This window comes from Narcine bancroftii, chromosome 5 (assembly GCF_036971445.1).
Source record: "Narcine bancroftii isolate sNarBan1 chromosome 5, sNarBan1.hap1, whole genome shotgun sequence".
Lineage (NCBI taxonomy): Eukaryota > Metazoa > Chordata > Chondrichthyes > Torpediniformes > Narcinidae > Narcine > Narcine bancroftii.
In genome coordinates this window covers 141,256,566-141,271,665 of record NC_091473.1, presented here as the reverse complement: position 1 = coordinate 141,271,665, position 15,100 = coordinate 141,256,566, and the positions used below count along the sequence as shown (strand labels likewise).

Sequence of the window (15,100 nt, the reverse complement as noted above, 5' to 3'; positions counted from 1 at the left end):
ACCGAATACCTTCTCCTATCACTTCATTCAAAGAACGCGCTGGACTCAGACTACACATAGACTAAATTAAGAGTAAGGTAAAGCCAGAGTCCGACAGTATCCGAAACACTTTTGGTATCCTCTTTAGAATATTGGCTAGCTTACCTTCATCGTTCGTCTTTTCTCATTTTATTGCTTTTTTTTAATGACCTCCTGTTGGTTTTTAAAAGCTACCAAATCCTCTTTTGCTTTTCTGCTGATTTTGACTTCCCCTATGAGCCACAGTTACCTCGGCCCTCCTTCACAATGGTTCTCTTCACCATATAATAGAATCCTAACATGTTCAGTTCAAGGCTTGTACAGTCTTCACATCTATTCCTTTTCAGCGAAAATGTCCAGCAAAAAATAATAACCATGAAAAATATAATTTAACTAGAACTTCAGGACATCTATATAATAATGGAAAGGAAAATTACATTGAAAATGTGCTGCACATAACTCGCTGCCCACTGTTTTAACAACTCAGCCAGGAAAGGTCCATTTAATTCTTCGTACAATTGAAGATTATACCCATAAAAGGATTCTGAATTATAAAAATATTTGGTGGAAAATAAAATGTGAATATCTATTTATTATTTGGTTTTATTAACACTTTATCGAGAAAAAAATGAATTAAAGTCAGAGCAGGAGCCTATTGAGAAAATGAAAGAACATTACAGTGTAGTGGGTTAATAAAGCCAATAATTTCCCAACACAATTTTTAGCCTCAATTGGATCATCTTGAAAACATTGTACAAAGAATAAATATGTTCCACAGGGAAGATAAAAAGAAAATGCACACAAAAATGTTTGTGCTTGCAAATACAGAGACCAACAATTACTTGCCAACCTCATGGCTTCACTCCAGTCCAAGAAAGGAAAATATGACAATGTTACATCTTTATCATTTCAAAATTCCATATTGTTATATCAATTTTTATAAAGGAAGACACAGTGATTGCTTTACATACATAACATTAAAGAGTTGGGACACAATGCAAATTGTCTCTCCTCCATGGACTTAATCTGCACCTTTTGCTGACTAGGAAAGGCAGCTAACATACTTAAGGACCAATCACACACTAGACCTACTCTCTCCTCCCTCCGCCAATCAGGGAAAAGGTTTAAGAGTGTGAAAGCGTGTATCAACAAGCTTAAATAGTTTCTTCCCTGCAGCGATGCTGAATGAACTCCAAAACAGCACAATCAAGCTGCCCTTGCTGTATGCTAATTGATCTTTCTTTGCAGGATAACTTTGTAAGGAGGAAGTCAGGGTGGCACAGTTGGTGTAGCGGTTAGCACAATGCTGTTACAGCGCCAGTGATCAGGATTGGGGTTCAAATCCTGCGCTGTCTATAAGGAGTTTGTACATTCTCCCCGTGTCTGCGTGGATTTCCCTCCGGTCCTTTGATTTTCTCCCACCATTCAAAACATATCAGGGGTTATAGGTTATTTGGGTATAATTGGACAGCATGGGCTTGTTACTGTGCTGTATGTCGAAATTTAAAAAGAACACGAACCAGATCTCATTGAGGGCTCAGTAGTGGAAAGGATCAAGAACTTCAAATTCCTGGGTGTTAACATCTCCTAAGATCTGTCCCGGAGCCTCCATGTCGATGCAATCATGAAGAAGGCTCGTCAGCAGCTATACTTTGTAAGGTGTTTGAGGAGATTTGGTATATCACCGAAGACTTCTACAGGTGTATCATGGAAAGCATTCTGGCTGGTTGCATCACTGTCTGGAATGGAGGTGCCAAGGCTCAGGACAAGAAAAAAAACTCTGGAGGGTTGTTAACTCAGCCTGCAACAGCACAGGCATCAGTCTTCACTCCATCGAGAGGCGATGTCTTAAGAAAGAAGCCTCTCTCCTCAAGGACCCCCACCACCCAGGCCATGCCCTCTTCACTCTGCTACCATCAGTAAAAAGGTACAAGGTGCCTGAAGACGAGCACTCAACAGCACAAGGACAGCTTCTTCCCCGCTGCCATTAGATTCTTGAATGATCAATGAACCAAAGAACTGGCTTATTTTTGACTTTTCATGCACTATTTTTATTTATTGTTGTAAGATGGTTCATATCAATGTTTGTTACTGTGACGCTGCAGCAAAGCAACAAATTTTGTGACCTCTTTATGGCAATAAATTCTGATTCTGATTATACTCTATAATATTGTGCTCTTGAATGTTGGAGAAAACCCGATGGACTGCTAACATAAGAACCCTTCTCAGTGTACAAGGTAATAATGTGACAAACTCAAAAGTACACATTTTTAAACTGATACAGACACCGTATTAGTAATGTTTCCAGAATCTGTCATTAAACCCAACATCTTTCTCAGGAGCATTCTTTAAGTGTTCCACCAATTCTTTTAACTTATTTAGCTCTGCCTGCATCTTGAGTTCCAAATGGGTTTCTCGAACTTTAGCAGCCGCCAAGACTTCTGCAAGCTGAACAGCATTAATTTCCTACCGGAATCCAATACAATCAGAGGTTAATTATTGAATGATTAGATATGAAATCAAAATATACTTTCTTTTCTTTGGCTTGGCTTCGCGGACGAAGATTTATGGAGGGGGTAAAAGTCCACGTCAGCTGCAGGCTCGTTTGTGGCTGACAAGTCCGACGCGGGACAGGCAGACACAAAATATACTTTATGGCACAACTATGCAGACAAATGGAAAAACATCATAACCAGATTCACTGAATGATCGCTGCTGAAAGTGTGTAGTATGGATATCAGCTCACGTTTACCGCCTCCCGTGGTTAAATACGCATTCCCAAGAACAAATATGAAGAACAAGTATCGGTGTCATTTATGCAATCAAACCTCCATAATGTAAAAACAATGTTGGAGAAACTCAGCTGGTCAAACAAAAAAAAAAATCTTCACCAAATTGTCCGTTTAAGTCCTATTCACAACTCAATTTCCTTTCCATCTATATTATAAATCTTCACATCCAGTGATTTTTTTTTTCCAAAATCTTTTGCCGTAATTTTTTCTCTCGAATCACGAGAGACTTACATGCCAAGGCATCGCATTATTTAGATAGAAGCCTTTTATAATGTCTCAGTAGCACAAATTGCAAAACTGATCTGCATAATAATCCTTAGTAACAGCCACCTTCCTTGTAATTATTGGAATACAAGGTTTCTTTTAAAAAAATTTACATCCAAGTGTACCACTTTTCATATTTACCTTTTCTTGAGATAGTCGAGTTGTTTCATCCAGCTCAAGTGTTAACCGGTCTGCCTCTCTTTGTACCTGTACTAGCCGTTGCTGAGTCTCTCTCAATTCCAGATAACATTGTTGCATTTGTTCACGAGCTATATGCACTTGTTGACTTTCATCCAATACTTCCTGCTGTTGCTTTAAAATGCACTGTTCCTTTCTTTTCAGAATCTGAGTGAGAATAAAAATAAGTCAATGAGTAAAAAGACCCAAAATTTTCAGGATCATGACCGTCTTTAACAGAAATGGTATGCCATAAATTATCAAGTTTTTCTACATTTAAGTTACATTCCAATTTAAAAAGCTCAAAGGACATCAATAGAAGATCCAGAAATCAGGTGTTGTTGGGTACAGGGAAAATACAGAGCCACGAAATAAAACTACATCAGATTATTTTGGTCTCCTACCAGAACTAAAGAAGATGTTGAACAACTCCAGCTTTGATTGTTCAAATACTCTTTTGGTCTGCCAGTCCTCAGTGTTCATATGTTTTACGTCCCAAAAGTGGTGCTTGTAATCAAAAGGACTCCTTGCCCATTTTCATTGATCTATATTAGCTCCCAGTCCTCTACCACCTGTTACTGAATAAAGATCCTCCATGGTTAACCCTTCAGTTCAATAATCCTCTTTACTGTGTAAGTCATCATATAGGATTACTCTGTATCGGACACCCCCCTGAATTTTCACCCAAAATGATGGGTTTGAGCAATACCCTTTGTATAAGACAACCTCCCCAAATCTGGCACTTACTGTTGACCAGAGTAGGCTGTTAAAAGAAAATCACAATATTTTAATATAACCACTATTGGCTCCTGTAACAGCCGTTTAATGCCTGTACAGAGCTGACGGCAGTCAGATCAAGCTCATGGGCCCTACGGAGATGCGCTGAGACTTCAGAAATAACTAACAGAGCACGTCAGAGCTAATGGGAAAAGGGGGCAGTGTTGAGACCTTGCCGTCAAGGGAAGGATTTTAGACCTGGTGTTTAAACTTCTGGATCATCCTACAAGATGGCATATATGGTAATGCACCAACTTTCCACAACCAATTGCTTTGATTTCCCCATAATCAGCATCTTATGAAGCTCTCTGCTCGTTCTAGAAATGTATCTTAAGCCACACTTTGAAACTTTTATTGCTAAATTCTTTCACCCCACTATTTCCTTTAAATGAAATAGTTTAAGCTAATATATGGTATATTTTGTTGGCTTTCATAATCTTCATTTCTTTCCAGTAATTTCTTAAAATACCTGGGGATTTTTTTTTCTTGATTAAAGATACGATTACCTGAACCGGCTTGTGTTGCTCATTGATTACTTGGATACATCTACCTGCTCATATTCCTCAATCTGCAAGTCCTTTCCTTCGGCTTCACTTTTCAGCTGATTTATTTGCTGTTCCCTTTGAAGCAGCTCGAATTCTTTCTCACATAACTGTTTTTGTATCCGCTGCAGCTTCTCATCCAGAGTGTCCACCTGTCCATAAAAAAAGGTCTCAAAAGAACAGTCATTTTTGAATGCTTGGTTGAATACCTTAAAACAGAAAATACCAAATTGTCATCTTGGCCAAAAGATTGTCCACAGACCGCACAGGAACAGGCCCTTTGGCCCACTTGTTTGTGCCAACCGTGATGTACAAATCAAACTAAAAATTGCTGCTCACAGTGATAGATAGCCTTCATATCTGCTTCATGTCCATCTCAGAAGCATCTTCTCGGCCTACTATTACATCTGCTTCTGCCACTACTCCGGGCAGCTCATTCCAGCCATCCACCACTCCTTATGTAAAATGTTTGTCCCATACATCGCCTTTACATTTCTTCCCCTTCACCTTAAACGTGACCCTCCAGATCATTAAGACGACTTTTTTGATCATTGTCTACTGAAATGACATTTTAGTTCTTTAAGATTTGCTCGATATCTGCACCCCTCAAATTTGCTCATCAGATCATCTCTGAAGTTAATTATTTCAGTTGTTAATTTGTTGAACTGCCCGATTTACCTCAAACCTTTCCTCAGTATTTACATCAACTCTGATATGCTTTTCAGTAAGCGGCAATCTCTGACGTGAGGTGATCCTTTCCAGAACGATCCACTCGGGTCTTGGACTGTCTGATATCTCCCATCCCTCCCATTTATGAAAGACGTATTTTAGGGTCAAATCGGCAAACAGTAAATGTGCTGGTATTTATCTAGTCAGGTTGACCTTCCTCTGTTCTAAATGAAGCAGTTCAAGCTTTTAAGCTGGTTCCTGCTAGCCAAAACAAATTCCAACTCCAAAATCAACATGATTGACCAAAGCAGATTCCAAGTACTTCACAATAAATTATCTCCACAGACTGTTACATTCTCCAAAATCCTCAATCGAAGAATTCAAGACATTTCTGGACTTCTGTTTTCAAAAATCAAGATGATATTCACTGCTGCTGCCTTTTCAGTCCCTTAGTCTCCAACTCAACCATATTTTTCATTGAATTGTTCCCTCATTTTCTCCATTTTCAATAGCTTCACCCTATTTCATTCCCGAAATCTTATCCTTGACCATTCAATTCCTGCACTATCAACTTGTTTCTCATCTTGCCCAAATATCCATCCTTTAAAACTAATAACAATTCATAAAAATAAAATAGTGAATCATCTCCGTTGTGTTCCACATCTTCATCCTATCTCTAATCTTTCCTTATTCTCTAAAGTATAATCCATCAGCTCATTGATAAAAGGTTAAACAAAGGGCATGAAATAAACAGATATTCAAAACTAACTATTACACAGCTCCACGCGATCAAAAACACTTCTAATTAGATACCAGGTAGCAAATAAAACTCGTCATTGTTTGAACATGTCCCACTTTATGGTAAGACTCGAGTTCCTGAAGTGGAGAATCTAAAGTATTATTTTACTATGAGACTATTAAAACTCAAAAAAATCTGGTATAAAGACAAAGCTAGGCTCATAAAATGCTTAAGGATGAGGCACATCAAACCTGTGCATTGCGTTCCTTGATGGTCAATTCCGAGTTCTCCAAAGAATCTTGCAAATAAGTAATTTTCTGCTCTATCTCAGTTTTGTGTTCACAAACATCTATATCCAATTGTGTAAGCTGCAGAGTAAATAATATTTGAATGTAATTCAACTGGTATTATTAAAATTTCAAAATTTTATTTTCTCTTTTAACTAAGAAGTCTATACAGGACAATGAATTTTTCAAACAGAACTTTAGCATTTCAAACTTCAAAGATGTTAGCAAACAAAATATGAATCCATTCAATGGACCATTGATGAAATGGAATAATACCATGGAGGCAATGACATGCACTTTTATTTAGAGATATTAGCCTGTTTATTCGACCCAAATCTAAAACTGCAAATAGTTTTGGTTTAATTGCTTTCAAGAAATGCACGTAAATGAATTTGAATCTCTAAAAGCTCCCAGTTCATTAAAAACTGCAGCAAAAAAGTGACAACTCAAAAACAGAAAATGCTGGAAGTTTTTAATGTGTTAAGGAGTGTTCTGGAGAGAACAGAGTTGATATTTTAGATTATTGGTCCTTCATCAGAACTGCAATGATAAGAAAACAAAGGTAATGAGCAGTGTTTTCCTGGCAACACAAATACTTTTAGCACCAGCAGTTACAGAAGGAAAAAAGAAACAAAGGAATCTGATTGCTGGAAAGATGAAACAAAAGAGAATATGGGAAATGCACAACAGGTCTGGCAACATCTATTCGTTGTCTCCAGCCTCATAGGTCTCCAACTCCATTATGCCCACTTCTATCCCCTTCTCAAGATCCAAAGGCATCTCTAATCTGGTAGATCCATTGTACCATGTAATGTCACCAAAGGCAAGGAACTGATGGTAGACTTTTGGAGGGTAAAACCAGAAATGTATGATCCAGTGATCATTGGGGTATTAGAGGTAGAGAAAGTCAGCAAATTTAAATTCCTGGGAGTCGTCACTATTTCAGAGGACCCGAAATACTTATGTCATCTTCGAGAAACCATGTTAGCGCCTCTACTTCCTCAAAAGTTTGCATAGGTTTGGTATGACATCTGAAACCTTGGCAAACTTCTACATATGTGTAGTGTAGCTATTCGCAACCTTTTTGTTTTAAACTATGCCCCCCCCTTAGGACTCTGTTCAAAGTTTATGGGACCACTTCCCTGTGAAGCAGTCAAGTTTAATTGGTTTCTTCCATACTTCTCTCCTACCAACTCCATCAAAAACAAAAATATTTTTGAGTTGGTAGGAAAGATGTATGGAAGAAACCAATTAAACTTGACTGCTTCACAAATTGGATTAAGCACAAAAAAAATTTATTATGATAGCCTTAGCTGTAGCAAAAAAAATGTATAATGTCAACTTGGAAATCAGAAGAGAGCCTGAGAGTACAGCAATGGTACATAGAAATGAATAAATGTATTCCATTGGAAAAAATAACATATAATTTAAAAAATAAAGTCACAGTATTCGAACAAATTTGGGAACCGTATATGGAACACAACAGAGAGGGCCTACCGCGTATCTCCACCCCCTAAAATGAGAAAATGATAGAATGAGAAGACGAAATGAACTGACCCAGTGTGTAAAAGTAGATGACACAATTTTCTTGTTTATTTTCATTTGTGCGATGACATTGTTTAATGGGCTTATTGTATTGTATGTGTTGAACGTTTAGTGAGTTGGGAAAGAGGGAGGGAAGGGAGGGGGGGAAAAGGGAAGAAAATGACACTGTGTATATTCAAGAGGGAAATGTTTGTGCGTATTTTGGTTAATATAGTTCATAGTGTGAAAAATTTTTAAAAATATTTTGATTTCAAACCATAGCGCCCCCTCCCCCCTTAAATGTGCTGTGGCCCGAGGAACAGGGGCAGGGAGGGGCGTATAGCCCATGTTGAGAATGGTTGGTGAAATGGAAGGTGTGCTGACTGGCTGCATCATGGTCTGGTATGAAGGTACCAATACCTCTGAGCAGAAAATCCTGCAAAAGAGAGCTAACACAGCCCAGTATATCACAGGAAAAACTCTCCCCTTCATTCTCCTCCATTCAAACCTTAATGAGTTCCACACATGCCATGATGCCAAACTCTTCTTTCATGCCTGTGACTCTCCACTCTTCTCACTCAAAACCCTTTCTCCCACTTTAAACCTTCTTCCACTTCCTGGACACCTTGTCCTGGCCAGCTGTCTGCTCTAGATCTTTTTATTTCCAACTAAATCATCAACCATCTCAACCTCACCACCCCTCTCTCTTGTCTTCTAATCTTACTTTCTCCGAACACTCTGTCCTCCACTCTCTCCACAACAATCCCAAATTCACCATCAAACCAACGGGCAAGGATGGTGCTGTTGTGATCTGGCACATTGACCTCTACCTTGCTGAGGCCAGACAACAGCTCTCAGACACCTCCTCCTACCTACTGCTCCCACAGGACCAAACAACAGTTCATCAAACCAATGTCTCGAACAACATCTCCAACCTCATAACCTCTGGACGCCTCCCTCCCACAGCCACCAACCTCATTGTCTCACATCCCCGCACTGCTTGTTTCTACCTTCTACCCAAGATACGCAAACCCAACCATCTGAAACCTATTGTTTCTGTTTGCTATTGCCCCACCAAACTAGTTTCATCTTACCTTGACTATCTTTTCTCCCCTGGTCCATTGTCTCCCCAGCTACATCCACGATACCTCAAATACCCTCCATCTCTTCAATGACTTTAGATTCCATGAACTGGACTGTCTCATCTTCACGATGGATGTCCAATCCCTTTATTCCTCCATACAGAAGGTCTTAAAGCACTTAACTTCTTTCTGGACCAGAGACCCGACCAGTCACCCTCTACCACCACCCTCCTCTGCCTGGCAGAACTTATCCTCACTCTAAACAACTTCTCCTTAACTTGTCTCACTTCAATCCAAGGAGTAGCCATGGGTATCTGCATGGGTCCCAGCTACACCTGCCTGTTTGTAGGCTTTGTGGAGCAATCCATGCTGCAAGCCTAAACAGGCAAGACCCCTCAACTCTTCCTCTGCTTTATTGATGGCTACATCAGGGCTGCTTCATGCACCCATGATGAGCTTGTCAATTTTATTCACTTCATGGCCAACTTCCATCCCGATCTCAAATGTCCCTGGTTCATCTCCGACAATTCTTTCCCTTCCTGGATCTCTGTCTCCATCTCGGTGACAAGCTTTCCACCGACATATTATAAACCCACCAACTCCCACAACTACCTTAACTGCTCTTTTTCACTGTGAAAGATTATAGATATGTTTTTGGGAGATAAATTGGGGCAGGGTTTTTTAGTGTAAGTCACATACAAACACTTTAAAACAGATCTTATTTAAAATATTGGAGCTCTGTTCATGCCAGACAGTCCAGGGCCAAGAGTCTTGACAAAAGCTTTGGAGAGTGCCCAAGAGACTTCACTAATAGATTATTGTTTACAAAAAGGCAACAGATAAAAGAACTCGTTGGAGCCGCAGGCTGTCTGGAGTGGAACTTGCTGTTCTAAGAGGGTCATGTGGTTTTGCAAACAGAGAGAGTCAAACAGGCTTTCTCTCAGAGAGAGAATTCAGTTCTGCAGTGTTACAGTCAGCAGCAGCAGCTGGGACTGGAACAGGACAAGCTGGAAAGCTTGTGGAAAAACCCCATTTGGAAGATGGGTTGTGAGTTCTTAGTTCAGCCTGGTCAAAGCCCTTGTGGTTCATACAAGAGGAGAAGTCTGGCTGCATCATGTTTCATTTGAAATAAGAGAAACAAAAAGGCACTCTGTGGTGAGCTGAAAGAAAGAGGATGGGTGGGACAAATAATATCATCTTCATTTGGCTCAAAGGCAAGAAGAGTAGTGATCTTAATAAGAATCTATTGACTGACCAAACCGGAAGATTTGTAATGGCACATTGTACAATTTTTGCAGAATCAAGGATGTTTATTAATATTTATGCACCAAATTATGACAATGAAGCCTTTATGAAGGATGAAGGATAAGCAGCAGAGGGAAGACAAAATATATTGGTCGGGGAGACTTTAATTTCAGTTTGGATCTAATATTAGATAAATCAGCAAGAACAGTAACAAGGGCAAAAGTTGCAAAAATGACATTATCATTTATGAAGGATTTAAATTTGATATATGGAGGCAACTTAACCTTGTAGAAAGAGATTATTTGTTCTATTCATGGATGCATGATTCACATACAAGGATTGATATGCTTTTAATATCTGTCCAGTTAAAAAGTAGAGTGATCAAAACAAAATATTTGGCAAGGCTTCTATCAGATTACTCACATTAATTTTAACTATTGTGATAATGGAAAAACAAGAAAATACGTACAGATGGCATCTCAATGCCACACTGTTGAGAAGGAAAGAAGTTTGTGAGTTAATTAAGAGAGGATAGAACTGTTCTGTGAAACTTATCTCCCTTCCACTGATAATAGCTTTTTAATATGGGACACACTTAAAAGGTTACTTAAGAGGACAAATTATTTTTTGTACAAAAAAATCTCAAAAGAGAATATACTACAGAATTGGATGGCCTGTAGAAGGATATAACAAAACTGGAAAAAGAATATCAAAGAACACGGATGTGTAACAATATTAATATTTGGGGAGAATTTATAAGATTTAGAGTAGGTCACATACATACACACATTTTAAAACATATCTTATTTGAAAGACTGAAGAAATATTGAAGATCTCTTGGAAAATGTAAGCACCTTTCACAAGTAGGTGTTAATTGAACTGACATCATAAAATGAATGACCATTGTTTGGAACTGGAGACACGATGGCTGTTAGAAGCTCTTTTCAAGGGTTTTGCCAGAGTGCACAGAAAGGTCACTCCTGGATTGTTTACCTAAGATAATAACTTGAGAAGAAGAAAGAACTCCTGTTGTTTGCTGAAGAAGGTGGGGGTTTTGCAAGTCACATGCTTTTCACTGGAGTGGCAGTTGGAAAAGAGAGAGTTGAGTTAACAGCTCAGTCAGTCAATCAGTGTGTGGGACACTGACAAGTAACTGAAAAGTGCAATCCAGGAAAAACTGTTTGAAACTGATGAAAGCAAGTTCCAGAGCAGTAGATGGCTGGAAGTGCTATCTGTTTGATGTTTCTCCTGAAATAAAGGAAGGAATGGAACTCTGTGGTAGCTTGAAAAAAGAGGTTACCATCTGGAAGACCCTGATGGAGCAAGTTTCATCAGCGAGACTCTGAGGTGACTAGCGGTGGTACCTCAGTTGTGGAAATCCTGGAGCAACAAATATCTCTCTCTGCAAACCCTACAAGAACCTTCCTGAGCGGTAAACATTTACCTTTCAAGCACCAAGCCTGGTGAACTTGATACGTGTTAAATTCTGTGCACAGTATGGTGATTCCCTGCAACCAGAGAACTTGGAAGAAGGAGAAGTGACATTGAACTGTGAACCAAAGAACTTTTCTTAAATCCACACACACACACATTACATACACGTGCGCTTAGAATTAGAAGGGGGTAATTTGGGTTAGAATATAGTATAAGTATAGAGTTAAGTTAAAGTTTGATTCTATTTTCATGTTTGAAGTTGATTAAAAATAACTTTTGTTTTAAAAACCACTTCTCTTGGTGAATGTCTATTGCTGCTGGGTTTTGGGGGTCCTTTGAGCTTGTAACAGTCGCAAGAAAAGTATAGAATATTGGAGAAAAAATGGAGATATAATGCATTACAAACATAGAGAATGAAAAAAAAACTATAAAAACTAAATAAAAATACTATGAATTAGGAGAATGGGCACACAGTCTTATCTAGGCAAGTAAAGACAGAGGAGCCATCAAGGATGACAAATGAAATCAAAATAGAGAATGATATATTAACATGTAATCAAAAAGAAATAAAAAAATATTTTAGATAATACTATACAAAATTATATAAATCAGAATTACTAGGAGATAAAAAAGAGATGGACAAATTTTTAGTGAATGTTCAATTTCCAAATCTAGAGGATAGAGAACAGACCGATTTAGATGCCCCTTTCACAAGAGAAGAAATTGAGAAGGTTTTAGGAACTTTACAATCTAATAAGTCCCGGGGAGGATGGGTTCCCACCTGAGTTCTATAGACAATTTAAAGATATGTTGATGTCTCTTATGAAGGATGTACTGGACCAGGCAGTGGAGACCCAAACACTCCCAAAATCTTTTTTCAACTGCTATAATTACAGTGCCACCGAAGAAAAAGACTCATTAAAAACCTCATCATATAGACCTATATCACTTTTGAAGGCTGACTCTAAGATATTGGCAAAGGCGCTAGACAAAAGATTGGGACAATATCTGCCAAAATCAATACATACAGATCAGGTGGGATTTGTTAAAGGAAGGCAAGCTTCCTTTAGTCTTGGCAGACTATTTAACATAATACATATGGAAAACAAAGTGAATCCAAGTAAAATAGTCTCCCTGGATGCAGAAAAAATTCGATTGCTTAGAATAGCCTTCCTTATTTAAAACATGGGAGAAATTCAGCATAGGTAAAATATTTATAAATTAGATTTTTAAAAAACTCTTTACCATAACCACAAGCCAAAATTATAACGAATAGTCAGATATCAGATGAGTAGATCTGGGTAGGTCACGTCTCCGGAATGGAGGACCATCGCCTTCCCAAGATCGTGTTATATGGCAAGCTCTCCAGTGGCCACCGAGAAAGAGGTGCACCAAAGAAAAGGTACAAGGACTGCCTAAAGAAAGCTCTTGGTGCCTGCCACATTGAGGCTGATATCGCCTCAAACAGTGCATCTTGGCGCCTCACAGTTCGGCGGGCAGCAACCTCCTTTGAAGAAGACCGCAGAGCCCACCTCACTGACAAAAGACAAAGGAGGAAACACCCAACACCCAACCCCAACCAACCAATTTTCCCTTGCAACCGTGTCTGCCTGTCCCGCATCGGACTTGTCAGCCACCAACGAGCCTGCAGCTGACATGGACATTACCCCTCCATAAATCTTCGTCCGCGAAGCCAGGCCAAAGAAAAAGAAAAGATCAGGTAGACAGGGTTGTCCCCTATCCCCAGCGCTTTTTACCCTAGTGATTGAACTACTGGCGGAGATTATAAGAAAAGATCTAGATTATAAAAGGCTTCAAAGTCAGACAAGAAGAATATAAAATTAATCAATTTGCTGGTGATGTGCTATTGTACTTATCTGATCCGGATGAGTCCTTGATAAAATTACAAACAACATTGGAAAAATATGGAAGAGTTTTGTGTTACAAAATAAATATGGAAATGAGTGAGATAATGTCATTGACAAATTTTGACCATGAAAGATATTAAAAAAGTAGTATATTTAAATGGAAGACCGATGGAATAAATTTTTTAAGGAATAATGACAGATAATAATCTACATAACTTATTCAAATTAAATTACACTCTTCTTTAAGAAAAAATAGAGAGGTTGATCTACAGAAATGGAAAGACCTGCCGGTCACTTTAACAGGAAGAGTAAATTGAATTAAAATGATAATGATGCCAAGATTGTAGTATCTTTTCCAGTCGCTCGCTATTGCACTACCTAAAAAAAAAATCCTTTAAATTATTAAATAATGATATAACACAATTTCTATGGAATAATAAGGTGCTGAGAATTTCACTGAAAGAACTAACATAGGATTATAAACTGGGAGGACTTCGGCTTCAGGATTTTAGGAAGTATAATTGATCAGCACAAGCTAGATTTCTTTCATTCTTCTTTGAAGAAGATAGTCCCCCCTCTTGGATCAGAATTATATCCATTAAGAGAGGGGACAGCGAAGGACTTTATTTATAAGTGGAATGTGGTTAAAAACAAAAAAGACAAGGAATCCTATATTAGTACACATGTTTAGAATATGACAAGAAATCAATGAGTGTATCGGAATAAAATAGGGATATCACCATTATGTCAAAATGTGGTGCTGCCCATGAACCTGGGCAACAGAATAATAAACTCCTGGTATGACAATGCAGAAGGACTTCTTATGTCTTTTGAACAACTAAAATATAAATATGGAATAGCTAATGGGACTTTCTTCTATTCTCTACAGCTAAGATCATTCCTGAGAGAAAGATGGGGCCAACTTTGGTACCCCCTGAAATTAGTTAAATGGAACAAACGATTTGGCTAGGGAACACACCTAAATTTATTACAAAGATGTACTATTCTCTCCAGAGAGAAAGTGCAAAACCAGGTTTACAGAGGTCGAGAGAAAGATGGGAGTTGGATGTAGGTGTGGCAATATCAGAAAGATGCTAATCTGGCCATGTGATGAGGAGGGAGTAGCAGGATGTTGATTCCTCGAGCTCCTGGATCAGAAGATTAAAAAATAGTTTAAAAAGAATAAACATCAAAAATAATAAAAACAGGCAAATAAAGATCCTTACCCGGAAATAATGGGAAAGAAAAATGCCAGCCAGGCAAAGGCAGCCAGCAAGGCAGGAGGAACAGTTGGCACCAGATCCAGCCCACTTCGTGGAGGCCAAGATGACGATGCTGAGTCCAGGCCTGAAGCCCAGGAGGTCCCGTCAATGAAGGCAAGACTCACTGAGCATGGTCGAGGCTTGCCCAGGATGGGAGTGGGAGGTGAGATCAACCCGGGGAGGAGAAGCAACGCGGTCCCTGATCGATCGTTGCGGGGTCTGGAGAGAGGTCCGACCCTCGAGAGGGGAGTCCGACTCAAAGAAGAACAAGGGAAACCTCGGCCCCGCATCAGTAGATGGCTCCAACGGAGATTCCAGTGAGATGGGAAGCGATGAGGAGGTTGGAGACGGCGTTGGAAGAAAAGCGCAGGGAAGACCTGGGATCCACGGGCGGAATAGGATGGCATTGGCAAGAGGGGG

At 39.1% G+C, this 15,100-nt stretch overlaps 1 protein-coding gene across 4 annotated transcripts in view; it reads right to left on the bottom strand.

Moving 5' to 3' along the window:
- ccdc18 (coiled-coil domain containing 18) overlaps positions 1–15,100 on the bottom strand; it is a 156,777-nt gene that overhangs the window by 25,971 nt on the left and 115,706 nt on the right. For all 4 annotated transcript variants that reach the window (XR_011357961.1, XR_011357960.1, XM_069939270.1 and 1 more), the window contains exons 22-24: positions 6,230–6,346; positions 4,579–4,722; positions 3,216–3,419 (exon numbers count right to left, since the gene is read on the bottom strand). Coding sequence is in view for 2 of the 4 variants with exons in the window: in XM_069939270.1 (XP_069795371.1) it covers positions 3,216–3,419; positions 4,579–4,722; positions 6,230–6,346 (465 nt within the window). In the remaining 2 variants the exon portion in view is untranslated. The remainder of the gene's footprint in view (positions 1–3,215; positions 3,420–4,578; positions 4,723–6,229; positions 6,347–15,100) is intronic.